The following is a 17,691-nucleotide window of genomic DNA, read 5'->3' as shown; positions in this document are numbered from 1 at the left end:
CCCTGTCATCAATCAGTCATCAATCATAGGCTGCCACTAATCAAACTACAAGCCCTACCAAAGAGTAGGAGGACTCCTTCACCAGGTCTATAATACAATGCCAAGTTAAGTACAAACACATATATTTATTATCATAATCACATTTACCATTACTTTAATAACTGCATTTAAAACGCTTATATACATAACCTTCAAGCCTATCAATTCTTATTCAGCATTTAAATGTGCTACCCCCCTCTTCAATTACACACTTGGTTTCTCCCGGAACCTTTAAATGTGTTTAGGGGGATTCTTTTTGCCCAAACGCCTGAAAAGGGAGACACGGCAAAGATAAGAAACGCATCAATCTACGACATAAGTTTCCACACTACCATGATAGATAGATAGATAGATTCTTTAGATACATTCTTTAGATATGAACCTGTATCTATGATCTTTAAGCTATCAAGTTACCAGAGATTGCACTCATACTTCATCATTCCTAATGTCATCACCAAACCTTCTCAGCCAATGTGTGTTTTGTTTTTTTACAGGACAGACCAGCTGAGAGGCAACTATTAAGAAAACGCAACAACCAAAAATAAATAAATATATTTAATCTCTGTGTTTGGTGAAGTTATTTCTTACATCTTAAGTTCAATAATAGCCTAAAAAACATATTTTTGTGATTTATTTTTATTAAGTCACAGTTATGATTTCATTATTGCAGAAAAGACGATTTAATGTTTGATTTGAATATGAAGAAATATAAAGTGACAAGTATAAATTATTTTAAAATACTATGTTTTTTGCATGGCACTGTACATCATTTCATTCCCTCCCGCCTTGTCTCCACTGTTATCATGTTAGGTGTAGCTGTGAGGTAGGACCCGGGGATACTCAAGAAAAAAAACAAACAAGGTCACAGAAAACATTCAAAACTCCAAACCAGGACCACTGGTCTCATGGCTTAACCGACAGAACCGTCAGGGACAACGACTGTGGCGATACTCCGTTCTCTCTGAAGAACTAGATGTAAGAAAAACAAACAAAAACAAAACACCATGCAGCATACATTAACGTTAGTACTGGACAAATACAGTTTTATTCCACTTGAATTACAATAAATGAATATAAACAGAAGTTTGTCTCACCTGCTCCAGCACAGCCTGCAGGTCTGATTCGGACAGCTGAGTAAATGACGTCAGTCTTATGTTCAAACCAACAATATAAACTGTTGACACAAATACATAATAAGTTAGAATAAAAATAACAATGGGACACTGTTAAATGACATGTAATACATGTAAGTATTCAACATTATGTAAACATACTGTACACTTGTGCCATTCAAGGCTACAGACACTATTAAATACACTACATACATCATATGTTATATACTGTATGTACTATTAACTCTACTATACCATTAGCGATTATAATTACTAAAAAAAAATATTTTAACACAAATTCATGAAGCAATAACACTTAATATAATTTAAATATCCATAGTTTTACCAAAACGATATGTAGTTTCTCGAGAAGGCAGTAAGATAATTGTAAAGTAGGTATAAATTCCCTGGTGTTATATGAAAACAATAAGACAGTTTCTAATCATAATGACAAATTATTAATGGATCCTGTCAGTCTAACTGATGCATACTTACAAGGCCCTTTTGTTGTATGAAGCAGAGTCATATTTGATGTTGGTGATGCGATGTTTGCGTGGAAAGAAGAAAACGTTAAGATGAATTAAAGTCCATTTTATAACTTCCTGAACATATAGGAATCTCTACAATGCTAGTGACAGTAAAACAAGTTATAATATTAAATTGACTTTACAGAACCAGGCAACAGACACGTAAACAAGGAACAAGGAAATACAACATGAAAACTGAAAAGCCAGTGTTAACCACATGAAGGAGGAAGGGGAATGATTTCCATACCTAACAACAACACTTTTGATTCTGATTAATGCTATTTGCCGTCCAGTTTGAGCTACTGCTGATGGCGACCAGGTTCAAATACCTCAAAACCATTTCAGTACGACACAAATTTTTAATTCATCATCTGTAATTTGTCATGTGTGAACGAGTGCCCATTAATGAAGTAAAATATCTTACCTGTAGCAACAGTAACGTTGACTCCGCTGCTTCTGACGTTCTCAAACACAGAGAAGAGAGTGAATGTGTATGTAGTTCCAGCAGTGAGAGATGAGACTGTGTAAGTTATTGGTCCATCTCCAGTTGGTGCTGCGATGTTTGTCTCTGTACCATTAAACTGGAGAATAAAGCTGACATTGTTGTTGACTTTATTCCACTGCAGAGTGATACTGGTCTCATTTTGTCTGGATGATCTGAAGTTTCTTGCATTTGGAGGAGCTGAGACAGAGAAGAAATAGAGTGAGTTTTATAAACACCGTCTTCATCTAAAAATGATGCCTGCCCCTTTTAGGTATTTTGTAGCATCACTTACTCACAAAAGGTAGTATTTTATGCCTGCTTCATATACATACTGCTTCTGATGGTTTACTATCACTGCCACTGACTACTATGTACAGCAATGTAATTGTTCCCATTGATGTGTCCAATCATACCTTCAGAATGTTGTTAATTAAAACCCACTACTGCCCCCAGCTGCTGTTGACTGAGTTGTTGCAGTCACCACAATGGATACAACTTCATTGTTGCCTTGTTATTCATAGTATATGGCCATTTTTGACGCACTAGGTAAAAAGCATGCTTTTTTTGCTAAGTGGATATTTTCTTTAGTACAAACAAACCTGCTTAGTTTTGCTTCGTTCAAAAAACAACAATAACCTTACCAGTGACTGCTGTCAGTTGTAATCCACTGCTTCTGACGTTCTCAGTCACAGAGAAGAGAGTGAATGTGTATGTAGTTCCAGCAGTGAGAGATGAAACTGTGTGAGTTACTGGTCCATCTCCAGCTGGTGCTCCGATGTTTATCTCTGTACCATTAAACTGGAGAATAAAGCCGACATTGTTGTTGACTTTATTCCACTGCAGAGTGATACTGGTCTCGTTTTGGCTTGTTAATCTGAGGAGTTCTGCGTTTGGAGGAACTATGACAGAAAAAGAAAAGTCAATTGATTTCAGCAACCCACAGCCACTGTTTGTTAAAAACTACAGTGAACTACAAGGGACAAGAGTCATGTTTCATGTAGATTTTCTGGAGTGAAGTTCTTTAGGTCAGACCAGTTTTTGTAAACCTTTGCAAATGTGGACTGAGCATTCACAGCACTTATGTAACCTGATACAGTTAATGAGGAAACTTATGATGTCGTTCTGAGGTGATATACAGTAATCTAGAGGACTGGAGTCTGTTTTCTTACCAGTGGCAGCTGTAAGTTGTAATCCACTGCTTCTGATGTTCTCAAACACAGAGAAGAGAGTGAATGTGTATATAGTTCCAGCAGTGAGAGATGAGACTGTGTGAGTTACTGGTCCATCTCCAGATGGTGCACTGATTTGCGTCTCTGTACCATTAAACTGGAGAATAAAGCTGACATTGTTGTTGACTTTATTCCACCTCAAAGTGATACTGGTCTCATTTTGTCCTGATGATCTGAAGCTCCCTGTGTTTGGAGGAGCTGAAACAAAAAAGAAAAGTCAAAGTATTTATGTAAAGAAACAGACCAGAACTTTGGCCTGTAAAGTTGTTTAACATTGGATCCATTTTGCATCCCAGATAAATAAAATATTCAGAAAAAATGGCCTCCACTCAGCTGAGTTTTTTTAAATATTTGAACAAAAAAAAATATGTTGGTGGAAGCAATAGAAACATGTTCGGGAATAGGGAAAACATTTATCTAAATACTTAATTTCTGTGAATTTTCTCTCAGTTCATTAATTTCTTATAGGGTGTTCATTTTGCATATAACTTGAATGAAATCTGAGACTGACAGAGAAATAAACATAAAATTAAGAATTCTACTTATCCTTGATGGAACTGTCATGTTTTGTATTAAACATGTTTGTTCAAAAATAGATCAACAATCAAATCAAAAGACTGGGGTAAATTTTGCATCCCACATGAATAAAATCGAATTCTGATCATACATACGGAATAGAGGTCTTGAAAAAGACTGCTGCTCTTTCCATTTTCATATCTTCTGTCACACAGATATCACACAGATATCACAAAAAATAATCTAGATTAGTGGGGTCTGTTATCTTACCACTGACAGCTGTAATTTGTAATCCACTGCTTCTGACGTTCTCAAACACAGAGAAGAGAGTGAATGTGTATGTAGTTCCAGCAGAGAGAGATGAGACTGTGTGAGTTACTGGTCCATCTCCAGTTGGTGCTGCGAAGTTTGTCTCTGTACCATTAAACTGGAGAATAAAGCTGACATTGTTGTTGACTTTATTCCACTGCAGAGTGATACTGGTCTCATTTTGTCCTGATGATATGAAGTTATCTGTGTTTGAAGGAGCTGAAACAGAAAAAGAACACATTTCTGTAAACGACACCTTTGGCCTGTGAAGTCTTTTATTTTGGTTGCATTCTGCATCCCACATAGATAAAATGTGATGATAAGGAACACAAAAACTAAGAAAGAGTGTCTTCTACTACATAAAATACAAAGTTTTTGTTTAAGAAATAGAATAAGGAAAGTGAAAACATTCACGTTCTGTGAATTTTACCTGAGTTCATAACTTCTTTTACAGTGGGAAGATTTTGAATCCAACCTTAACAATGCTGATGCTGAATGCGAGGAAAACGAAGATCAAGATATTCTATTTCTCTTTGATCAAATTGCCATGTTTTGTATTAAACGTAACATATTTGTTTGACAAGAATAAAACAATAAATAAATTGAGTCCATTTTGAATCCCACATATATAAATTCTAATGTTCGTTTTACGGAACACAGGTTTTTGAAAAATACTGTTACTTTTCTCAAGATGTCATGTTTTCTGTGAATCACTTACAATAAAAATATCTTACCAGTGACAGCTATGAGTTGTAATCCACTGCTTCTGACGTTCTCAAACACATAAAAGAGAGTGAATGTGTATCTAGTTCCAGCAGTGAGAGATGTGACTGTGTGAGTTACTGGTCCATCTCCAGTTGGTGCTGCGAAGTTTGTCTCTGTACCATTAAACTGGAGAATAAAACTGACATTGTTGTTGACTCTATGCCACTGCAGAGTGATACTCGTCTCATTTTGTGCTGATGATATGAAGCTTCCTGTGTTTGAAGGAGCTGTAACAAAAAAGAACACATTTCTGTAAATGAGGCCTGTGAAATCTTTTAGTTTGGGTCCATTTTACATCCCACATAGATAAAATGTGATGATAAGGCACACAAAACATAAGAAAGAGTGTCTTCTACTACATAAAATACAAAGTTCTTGTTTAAGAAATAGAATAAGGGAAGTGACAACATTCACTTTCTGTGAATTTTACCTGAGTTCATAACTTCTTTTACAGTGGGAACATTTCAAACCCAACCTTAATTCTGGTGCTGAATGCGAGGAAAACTAAGATCAAGATATTCTATTTCTCTTTGATCAAATTGCCATGTTTTGTATTAAACGTAACGCATTTGTTTGAGAAGGAACAGTAATAAATAAATTGGGTCCATTTTGAATCCCATATATATAAATTCTAATGTTAGTTATACAGAAAACAGGGTTTTGAAAAATTCTCCCACTCTACACAGTGTTCATATTTTCTATGAATACCTAATCTTAAAAGCGTCTTACCAGTGACTGCTGTAAGTTGTAATCCACTGCTTCTGACGTTCTCAAACACAGAGAAGAGAGTGAATGTGTATCTAGTTCCAGCAGTGAGAGATGAGACTGTGTGAGTTACTGGTCCATCTCCAGTTGGTGCTGCGATGTTTGTCTCTGCACCATTAAACTGGAGAATAAAGCTGACATTGTTGTTGACTTTATTCCACTGCAGAGTGATACTGGTCTCATTTTGTCCTGATGATCTGAAGCTTCCTGTGTTTGAAGGGGCTGAAACCGAAAAAGAACACATTTCTGTGAATGAGACCTTTGGCCTGTGAAGTGTTTTGTTTTGGGTCCATTTTGCATCCCACATAGATAAAGTTTGATGGTGATGATAAGGAACTCAAAACATGAGAAAGAGTGTCTCCTACTGTATGAAATAAAAGATTGTTGTTAAAGAAATAACATAAGGCAAGTGAAAACATTGACTTTCTGTTAATTTTTTCCTGAGGTTATGACTTCTTTTATAGTAGGAAGGTCTTGAACTGAACCTTGACAATTCTGATGCTGAATGTGTGATAAACTAAGATCAAGATATTCTACTTCTCTATGATCAAATTGTCATGTTTTCTGTTACACATAACATATTTGTTTGACAGGAAAAAACTGTAAATAAATTGGGTCCATTTTGCATCCCACATAAATAAATTACAATGTTGGTGATATAGAATAAAGGTTTTTGAAAGACTGCCCCTCTATTCAGTATTCATATTTTCTATGAATCCCTTGTCTTAGAAACATCTTACCGGTGACTGCTGTAAGTTGTAATCCACTGCTTCTGACGTTCTCAAACACAGAGAAGAGAGTGAATGTGTATGTAGTTCCAGCAGTCAGCGATGAGACTGTGTGAGTTACTGGTCCATCTCCAGTTGGTGCTGCAATGTTTGTCACTGTACCATTAAACTGGAGAATAAAGCTGACATTGTTGTTGACTTTATTCCACTGCAGAGTGATACTGGTCTCATTTTGTCCTGATGATATGAAGCTTCCTGTGTTTGAAGGAGCTGAAACAGAAAAAGAACACATTTCTGTAAACGACACCTTTGGCCTGTGAACTCTTTTGATTTGGGTCCATTTTGCATGCCACATAGATAAAATGTGATGGTGATGATGAGGAACACAAAAACTAAGAAAGAGTTTCTCCTACTTTATGAAATACAAGATTTTTGTTGAAGAGACAGAATAAAAAAATGGAAAACATTCACTTTCTGTGAACTTTACCTGAGCTTATAATTTTTTTTTAACAGTGGGAACATTTTGATCCCAACCTTAACAATTCTGATGCTGAATGTGAGGAAAATTATGATCAAGATATTTTTCTTCTCTTTGATCAAACTGCCATGTTTTGTATTAAACATAATATATTAGTTTGGCAGGAAAAACAATAATCAAATTGGGTCCATTTTGAATCCCACATAAAGAAAGTCGAATGTTGGTGATACAGAATACAGGTTTTTGAAAAACACTGCAACTTTATTCAATATGTGATGTTTTCTATGAATCCCTTATCTTAAAATCATCTTACCAGTGACTGCTGTAAGTTGTAATCCACTGCTTCTGGCGTTCTCAAACACAGAGAAGAGAGTGAATGTGTATCTAGTTCCAGCAGTGAGCAATGAGACTGTGTGAGTCACTGGTCCATCTCCAGTTGGTGCTGCAATGTTTGTTTCTGTACCATTAAACTGGAGAATAAAGCTGACATTGTTGTTGACTTTATTCCACTGCAGAGTGATACTGGTCTCATTTTGTCCTGATGATTTGAAGTTAACCGTATTTTGAGGAGCTGAAACAGAAAATGAAAAGTAAATTGATTTCAGCAACCCACAGCCACTGGTTATTAAAATTACAGTGAACTACAAGGGACAAGAGTCATGTTTCATGTAGAATTCATGGAGGGAAGTTCATTGACACCATCTTGAGGTCAAACCAGTTTTTGTAAGCCTTTGCATAAATGTGGATTGAGCATTCACAGTACTTATGTAACCTGATACAGTTAATGAGGAAACTTGTGATGTTGTTCTGAGGTGATGTACAGTAATCTAGAGGACTGGAGTCTGTTGTCTTACCAGTGACAGCTGCAAGTTGTAATCCACTGCTTCTGGCATTCTCAAACACAGAGAAGAGAGTGAATGTGTATGTAGTTCCAGCAGTGAGAGATGAGACTGTGTGAGTTACTGGTCCATCTCCAGTTGGTCCTGCGATGTTTGTTTCTGTACCATTAAACTGGAGAATAAAGCTGACATTGTTGTTGACTTTATTCCACTGCAGAGTGATACTGGTCTCATTTTGTCCTGATGATCTGAAGCTTCCTGTGTTTGACGGAGCTGAAACAGAAAAAGGATGTGTAAATGACACCTTTGGCTTGTAAAGTATTTTGTTTTGGGGCCATTTTGCATCCCACATAGATAAAAATGTGATGGTGATGATAAGGAACACAAAAACTGAGAAAGACTGTCTCGTACTATATGAAATACAAGATTTTCGTTTAAGAGATACAATAAGAAAAGTGAAAACATTCACTTTCTGTGAATTTTACCCAAGTTTGTAATTTGTTTTTACAGTGGGAACATTTTGCATGAAATCTAGACGCTTTGGTTCCTAAATGTGAGGAAAACGAAGATCAAGGTATTCTATTTCTCTTTGATTAAATTGCCATGTTTTGTATTAAACACAACGTATTGTTTTGACAAGAAAACAGTAATAAATAAATTGGATCCATTTTGCATCCCACATAAACATACTCTAATGTTACTGATACAGTATACTGGTTTTTGAAAAACACTGCCACTCTATTTAGTATGCATGTTTTCTATAAATCACGTATTTAAAAGCATCTTACCAGTGACAGCTATAAGTTGTAATCCACTGCTTCTGACGTTCTCAAACACAGAGAAGAGAGTGAATGTGTATATAGTTCCAGCAGTCAGCGATGAGACTGTGTGAGTTACTGGTCCATCTCCAGTTGGTGCTGTGAAGTTTGTCTCTGTACCATTAAACTGGAGAATAAAGCTGACACTGTTGTTGACTTTATTCCACTGCAGAGTGATACTGGTCTCATTTTGTCCTGATGATATGAAGTTATCTGTGTTTTGAGGAGCTGAAACAGAAAATGAAAAGTAAATTGATTTCAGCAACCCACAGCCACTGGTTATTAAAACTACAGTGAACTATAAGGGACAAGAGTCATGTTTCATGTAGAATTTCTGGAGGGAAGTTCATTGGCACCATCTTGAGGTCAAACCAGGTTTTGTAAGCCTTTGCATAAATGTGGACTGAGCATTCACAGCACTTATGTAACCTGATACAGTTGATGAGGAAACATGATGTCGTTCTGAGGTGATGTGCAGTAATCTCGACCAGTGGTTTTCAAAGTGGGGGCCGCCAGGGGGCACTAGGGGGGCCTCAGACAATTGGAGGGAAGATAAGAAAAAAAAATGCAAAAATAAAAAGTCTGTTGTCTTACCAGTGACAGCTGTAAGTTGTAATCCAGTGCTTCTGACGTTCTCAAACACAGAGAAGAGAGTGAATGTGTATCTAGTTCCAGCAGTGAGAGATGAGACTGTGTGAGTTACTGGTTCATCTCCAGTTGGTGCTGCGATGTTTGTCTCTGTACCATTAAACTGGAGAATAAAGCTGACATTGTTGTTGACTTTATTCCACTGCAGAGTGATACTGGTCTCATTTTGTCCTGATGATATGAAGTTTCCTGTGTTTATAGGAGCTGAAACAGAAAAAGGATGTGTAAATGACACCTTTGGCTTGTAAAGTATTTTGTTTCAATGCCATTTTGCATCCCCCATGGATAAAAATGTGATGGTGATGATAAGGAACACAAAAACTAAGAAAGGGTGTCTCCTACTTTATGAAATACAAGATTTTTGTCTGAGAGATAGAATAAGAAAAGTCAAAACATTCACTTTCTGTGAATTTTACCCGAGTTTACAATTTGATTTACAGTGGGAACATTTTGCATCCACTGTAGACAATTTTCATGCTGAATGTGAGGAAAACTAAAATCAAGATATTTTATTCCTCTTAGATCAAATTGCCATGTTTTGTATTAAACACAATGTATTTGTTTGACAAGAAAACAGTAATAAATTAATTCGATCCATTTTGGATCCCACATAAACAAACTCTAATGTTGGTGATACAGAATACACATTTCTGAAAAATACTGCCACCCTATTTTTATTCATGTTTTCTATAAATCACTTATTCAAAAGCATCTTACCAGTGACAGCTGTAAATTGTAATCCACTGCTTCTGGTGTTCTCAAACACAGAGAAGAGAGTGAATGTGTATGTAGTTCCAGCAGTGAGAGATGAGACTGTGTGAGTTACTGGTCCATCTCCAGTTGGAGCTGCAATGTTTGTTTCTGTACCATTAAACTGGAGAATAAAGCTGACATTGTTGTTGACTTTATTCCACTGCAGAGTGATACTGGTCTCATTTTGTCCTGATGATCTAAAGTTAACTGTGTTTTGAGCAGCTGAAACAGAAAATGAAAATTAAATTGATTTCAGCAACCCACAGCCACTGGTAATTAAAACTACAGTGAACTACAAGGGACAAGAGTCATGTTTCATGTAGAATTCATGGAGGGAAGTTCACTGGCACCATCTTGAGGTCAAACCAGTTGTTGTAAGCCCTTGCATAAATGTGGACTGAGCATTCACAGCACTTATGTAACCTGATACAGTTAATGAGGAAACTTGTGATGTTGTTCTGAGGTGATATACAGTAATCTAGACTAGTGGAGTCTGTTGTCTTACCAGTGACAGCTGTAATTTGTAATCCACTGCTTCTGACGTTCTCAAACACAGAGAAGAGAGTGAATGTGTATCTAGTTCCAGCAGTGAGAGATGAGACTGTGTGAGTTACTGGTCCATCTCCAGTTGGTGCACTGATTTGTGTCTCTGTACCATTAAACTGGAGAATAAAGCTGACATTGTTGTTGACTTTATTCCACTGCAGAGTGATACTGGTCTCATTTTGTCCTGATGATCTGAAGTTATCTGTGTTTTGAGGAGCTGAAACAGAAAGAGAAAAGTGAAAACATTCATCAAAAGAAATGGACCCAAAATTTGGCCTGTAAAGTTGTTTATAATGGATCCATTTTGCATCCCAGATAAATACAAAAATTCAGAAAAAATGTCTTCTATTTGACTGTTTTCAAATATTTGAACAACAACAACAACAAAAAAACGTAGGTGTATGCAACAGAAACAGGGAAAGGGGAAAACATTTATCTGAATACTGAATTTCTGTGAATTCAACCTTAGTTCATGCATATCTTATAGGGTGTTCATTGTCCATACAACTTGGATGAAATCTGATACTGACTGAGAAATAAACATAAAATTAAGAATTCTACTTCTCCTTGATGAAACTGTCATGTTTTGTATTAAACATAACATTTTGTGTTTAAAAACAGATCAAATCAAATCAAAAGACTGGGGTACATTTTGCATCCCACATGAATAAAATCTAATGCTGATCATACATATGAAAAATAGGTCTTGAAAAACACTGCTTGTCTATCCTTTTTCATGTCTTTTGTCAATCAGATATTGTACAAATATCTCACCTGTGGCAGCTGTAAGTTGTAATCCACTGCTTCTGACGTTCCCAAACACAGAGAAGAGAGTGAATGTGTATGTAGTTCCAGCAGAGAGAGATGAGACTGTGTGAGTTGCTGGTGCTGTGATGTTTATCTCTGTACCATTAAACTGGAGAGTAAAGAAGTCACTGTTGTTGACTTTATTCCACTGCAGAGTGATACTGGTCTCATTTTGTCCTGATGATCTGAAGTTATCTGTGTTTTGAGGAGCTGAAACAGAATATGAAAAGTAAATTGATTTCAGCAACCCACAGCCACTGGTTATTAAAACTGTAGTGAACTATGAGGGACAAGAGTCATGTTTCATGTAGAATTTCTGGAGGGAAGTTCACTGGCGCCATCTTGAGGTCAAACCAGTTTTTGTAAACCTTTGCATAAATGTGGACTGAGCATTCACAGCTCTTATGTAACCTGATACAGTTAATGAGTAAACTTATGATGTTGTTCTGAGGTGATGTACAGAAATCTAGACTAGTGGAGTCTGTTGTCTTACCAGTGACAGCTGTAATTTGTAATCCACTGCTTCTGACGTTCCCAAACACAGAGAAGAGAGTGAATGTGTATCTAGTTCCAGCAGTGAGAGATGAGACTGTGTGAGTTACTGGTCCATCTCCAGTTGGTGCTGCGAAGTTTGTCTCTGTACCATTAAACTGGAGAATAAAGCTGACATTGTTGTTGACTTTATTCCACTGCAGAGTGATACTGGTCTCATTTTGTCCTGATGATCTGAAGCTTCCTGTGTTTGACGGAGCTGAAACAGAAAAAGGATGTGTAAATGACACCTTTGGCTTGTAAAGTATTTTGTTTTGGGGCCATTTTGCATCCCACATAGATAAAAATGTGATGGTGATGATAAGGAACACAAAAACTGAGAAAGACTGTCTCGTACTATATGAAATACAAGATTTTCGTTTAAGAGATACAATAAGAAAAGTGAAAACATTCACTTTCTGTGAATTTTACCCAAGTTTGTAATTTGTTTTTACAGTGGGAACATTTTGCATGAAATCTAGACGCTTTGGTTCCTAAATGTGAGGAAAACGAAGATCAAGGTATTCTATTTCTCTTTGATTAAATTGCCATGTTTTGTATTAAACACAACGTATTGTTTTGACAAGAAAACAGTAATAAATAAATTGGATCCATTTTGCATCCCACATAAACATACTCTAATGTTACTGATACAGTATACTGGTTTTTGAAAAACACTGCCACTCTATTTAGTATGCATGTTTTCTATAAATCACGTATTTAAAAGCATCTTACCAGTGACAGCTATAAGTTGTAATCCACTGCTTCTGACGTTCTCAAACACAGAGAAGAGAGTGAATGTGTATATAGTTCCAGCAGTCAGCGATGAGACTGTGTGAGTTACTGGTCCATCTCCAGTTGGTGCTGTGAAGTTTGTCTCTGTACCATTAAACTGGAGAATAAAGCTGACACTGTTGTTGACTTTATTCCACTGCAGAGTGATACTGGTCTCATTTTGTCCTGATGATATGAAGTTATCTGTGTTTTGAGGAGCTGAAACAGAAAATGAAAAGTAAATTGATTTCAGCAACCCACAGCCACTGGTTATTAAAACTACAGTGAACTATAAGGGACAAGAGTCATGTTTCATGTAGAATTTCTGGAGGGAAGTTCATTGGCACCATCTTGAGGTCAAACCAGGTTTTGTAAGCCTTTGCATAAATGTGGACTGAGCATTCACAGCACTTATGTAACCTGATACAGTTGATGAGGAAACATGATGTCGTTCTGAGGTGATGCGCAGTAATCTCGACCAGTGGGTTTCAAAGTGGGGGCCGCCAGGGGGCACTAGGGGGGCCTCAGACAATTGGAGGGAAGATAAGAAAAAAAACTGCAAAAATAAAAAGTCTGTTGTCTTACCAGTGACAGCTGTAAGTTGTAATCCAGTGCTTCTGACGTTCTCAAACACAGAGAAGAGAGTGAATGTGTATCTAGTTCCAGCAGTGAGAGATGAGACTGTGTGAGTTACTGGTCCATCTCCAGTTGGTGCTGCGATGTTTGTCTCTGTACCATTAAACTGGAGAATAAAGCTGACATTGTTGTTGACTTTATTCCACTGCAGAGTGATACTGGTCTCATTTTGTCCTGATGATATGAAGTTTCCTGTGTTTATAGGAGCTGAAACAGAAAAAGGATGTGTAAATGATACCTTTGGCTTGTAAAGTATTTTGTTTCAATGCCATTTTGCATCCCCCATAGATAAAAATGTGATGGTGATGATAAGGAACACAAAAACTAAGAAAGGGTGTCTCCTACTTTATGAAATACAAGATTTTTGTCTAAGAGATAGAATAAGAAAAGTCAAAACATTCACTTTCTGTGAATTTTACCCGAGTTTACAATTTGATTTACAGTGGGAACATTTTGCATCCACTGTAGACAATTTTCATGCTGAATGTGAGGAAAACTAAAATCAAGATATTTTATTCCTCTTAGATCAAATTGCCATGTTTTGTATTAAACACAATGTATTTGTTTGACAAGAAAACAGTAATAAATTAATTCGATCCATTTTGGATCCCACATAAACAAACTCTAATGTTGGTGATACAGAATACACATTTCTGAAAAATACTGCCACCCTATTTTTATTCATGTTTTCTATAAATCACTTATTCAAAAGCATCTTACCAGTGACAGCTGTAAGTTGTAATCCACTGCTTCTGGTGTTCTCAAACACAGAGAAGAGAGTGAATGTGTATGTAGTTCCAGCAGTGAGAGATGAGACTGTGTGAGTTACTGGTCCATCTCCAGTTGGAGCTGCAATGTTTGTTTCTGTACCATTAAACTGGAGAATAAAGCTGACATTGTTGTTGACTTTATTCCACTGCAGAGTGATACTGGTCTCATTTTGTCCTGATGATCTAAAGTTAACTGTGTTTTGAGCAGCTGAAACAGAAAATGAAAATTAAATTGATTTCAGCAACCCACAGCCACTGGTAATTAAAACTACAGTGAACTACAAGGGACAAGAGTCATGTTTCATGTAGAATTCATGGAGGGAAGTTCACTGGCACCATCTTGAGGTCAAACCAGTTGTTGTAAGCCCTTGCATAAATGTGGACTGAGCATTCACAGCACTTATGTAACCTGATACAGTTAATGAGGAAACTTGTGATGTTGTTCTGAGGTGATATACAGTAATCTAGACTAGTGGAGTCTGTTGTCTTACCAGTGACAGCTGTAATTTGTAATCCACTGCTTCTGACGTTCTCAAACACAGAGAAGAGAGTGAATGTGTATATAGTTCCAGCAGTGAGAGATGAGACTGTGTGAGTTACTGGTCCATCTCCAGTTGGTGCACTGATTTGTGTCTCTGTACCATTAAACTGGAGAATAAAGCTGACATTGTTGTTGACTTTATTCCACTGCAGAGTGATACTGGTCTCATTTTGTCCTGATGATCTGAAGTTATCTGTGTTTTGAGGAGCTGAAACAGAAAGAGAAAAGTGAAAACATTCATCAAAAGAAATGGACCCAAAATTTGGCCTGTAAAGTTGTTTATAATGGATCCATTTTGCATCCCAGATAAATACAAAAATTCAGAAAAAATGTCTTCTATTTGACTGTTTTCAAATATTTGAACAACAACAACAACAAAAAAACGTAGGTGTATGCAACAGAAACAGGGAAAGGGGAAAACATTTATCTGAATACTGAATTTCTGTGAATTCAACCTTAGTTCATGCATATCTTACAGGGTGTTCATTGTCCATACAACTTGGATGAAATCTGATACTGACTGAGAAATAAACATAAAATTAAGAATTCTACTTCTCCTTGATGAAACTGTCATGTTTTGTATTAAACATAACATTTTGTGTTTAAAAACAGATCAAATCAAATCAAAAGACTGGGGTACATTTTGCATCCCACATGAATAAAATCTAATGCTGATCATACATATGAAAAATAGGTCTTGAAAAACACTGCTTGTCTATCCTTTTTCATGTCTTTTGTCAATCAGATATTGTACAAATATCTCACCTGTGGCAGCTGTAAGTTGTAATCCACTGCTTCTGACGTTCCCAAACACAGAGAAGAGAGTGAATGTGTATGTAGTTCCAGCAGAGAGAGATGAGACTGTGTGAGTTGCTGGTGCTGTGATGTTTATCTCTGTACCATTAAACTGGAGAGTAAAGAAGTCACTGTTGTTGACTTTATTCCACTGCAGAGTGATACTGGTCTCATTTTGTCCTGATGATCTGAAGTTATCTGTGTTTTGAGGAGCTGAAACAGAATATGAAAAGTAAATTGATTTCAGCAACCCACAGCCACTGGTTATTAAAACTGTAGTGAACTATGAGGGGCAAGAGTCATGTTTCATGTAGAATGTCTGGAGGGAAGTTCACTGGCGCCATCTTGAGGTCAAACCAGTTTTTGTAAACCTTTGCATAAATGTGGACTGAGCATTCACAGCTCTTATGTAACCTGATACAGTTAATGAGTAAACTTATGATGTTGTTCTGAGGTGATGTACAGTAATCTAGACTAGTGGAGTCTGTTGTCTTACCAGTGACAGCTGTAATTTGTAATCCACTGCTTCTGACGTTCCCAAACACAGAGAAGAGAGTGAATGTGTATCTAGTTCCAGCAGTGAGCAATGAGACTGTGTGAGTTACTGGTCCATCTCCAGTTGGTGCTGCGAAGTTTGTCTCTGTACCATTAAACTGGAGAATAAAGCTGACATTGTTGTTGACTTTATTCCACTGCAGAGTGATACTGGTCTCATTTTGTCCTGATGATCTGAAGCTTCCTGTGTTTGACGGAGCTGAAACAGAAAAAGGATGTGTAAATGACACCTTTGGCTTGTAAAGTATTTTGTTTTGGGGCCATTTTGCATCCCACATAGATAAAAATGTGATGGTGATGATAAGGAACACAAAAACTGAGAAAGACTGTCTCGTACTATATGAAATACAAGATTTTCGTTTAAGAGATACAATAAGAAAAGTGAAAACATTCACTTTCTGTGAATTTTACCCAAGTTTGTAATTTGTTTTTACAGTGGGAACATTTTGCATGAAATCTAGACACTTTGGTTACTAAATGTGAGGAAAACGAAGATCAAGGTATTCTATTTCTCTTTGATTAAATTGCCATGTTTTGTATTAAACACAACGTATTGTTTTGACAAGAAAACAGTAATAAATAAATTGGATCCATTTTGCATCCCACATAAACATACTCTAATGTTACTGATACAGTATACTGGTTTTTGAAAAACACTGCCACTCTATTTAGTATGCATGTTTTCTATAAATCACTTATTTAAAAGCATCTTACCAGTGACAGCTATAAGTTGTAATCCACTGCTTCTGACGTTCTCAAACACAGAGAAGAGAGTGAATGTGTATATAGTTCCAGCAGTCAGCGATGAGACTGTGTGAGTTACTGGTCCATCTCCAGTTGGTGCTGTGAAGTTTGTCTCTGTACCATTAAACTGGAGAATAAAGCTGACACTGTTGTTGACTTTATTCCACTGCAGAGTGATACTGGTCTCATTTTGTCCTGATGATATGAAGTTATCTGTGTTTTGAGGAGCTGAAACAGAAAATGAAAAGTAAATTGATTTCAGCAACCCACAGCCACTGGTTATTAAAACTACAGTGAACTATAAGGGACAAGAGTCATGTTTCATGTAGAATTTCTGGAGGGAAGTTCATTGGCACCATCTTGAGGTCAAACCAGGTTTTGTAAGCCTTTGCATAAATGTGGACTGAGCATTCACAGCACTTATGTAACCTGATACAGTTGATGAGGAAACATGATGTCGTTCTGAGGTGATGCGCAGTAATCTCGACCAGTGGGTTTCAAAGTGGGGGCCGCCAGGGGGCACTAGGGGGGCCTCAGACAATTGGAGGGAAGATAAGAAAAAAAACTGCAAAAATAAAAAGTCTGTTGTCTTACCAGTGACAGCTGTAAGTTGTAATCCACTGCTTCTGACGTTCTCAAACACAGAGAAGAGAGTGAATGTGTATCTAGTTCCAGCAGTGAGAGATGAGACTGTGTGAGTTACTGGTCCATCTCCAGTTGGTGCTGCGATGTTTGTCTCTGTACCATTAAACTGGAGAATAAAGCTGACATTGTTGTTGACATTATTCCACTGCAGAGTGATACTGGTCTCATTTTGTCCTGATGATATGAAGTTTCCTGTGTTTATAGGAGCTGAAACAGAAAAAGGATGTGTAAATGATACCTTTGGCTTGTAAAGTATTTTGTTTCAATGCCATTTTGCATCCCCCATAGATAAAAATGTGATGGTGATGATAAGGAACACAAAAACTAAGAAAGGGTG

General features: G+C 36.9%; 1 protein-coding gene across 1 annotated transcript; it reads right to left on the bottom strand.

Annotated features, from left to right (window-relative positions):
* Window positions 1-1,930: 1,930 nt before the first annotated feature.
* On the bottom strand, window positions 1,931-7,845 carry LOC311491513 (receptor-type tyrosine-protein phosphatase eta-like; the record flags this gene model as incomplete). Its single annotated transcript, XM_084549448.1, has 9 exons — window positions 1,931-2,360; window positions 2,804-3,061; window positions 3,332-3,589; window positions 4,178-4,435; window positions 4,951-5,208; window positions 5,711-5,792; window positions 5,847-5,968; window positions 6,487-6,643; window positions 7,807-7,845. The coding sequence occupies 9 exons, from the start codon at window positions 7,843-7,845 to the stop codon at window positions 2,038-2,040; spliced, it is 1,755 nt and encodes a 584-aa protein (XP_084405574.1). The 3' UTR covers window positions 1,931-2,037.
* Between the last annotated feature and the right edge of the window lie 9,846 nt (window positions 7,846-17,691).

Source organism: Chelon labrosus (assembly GCF_963514085.1).
Source record: "Chelon labrosus genome assembly, chromosome: 1".
NCBI lineage: Eukaryota > Metazoa > Chordata > Actinopteri > Mugiliformes > Mugilidae > Chelon > Chelon labrosus.
The sequence above is the reverse complement of the archived record's forward strand: the minus strand, read 5'-3'. Positions and strand labels throughout refer to the sequence as shown.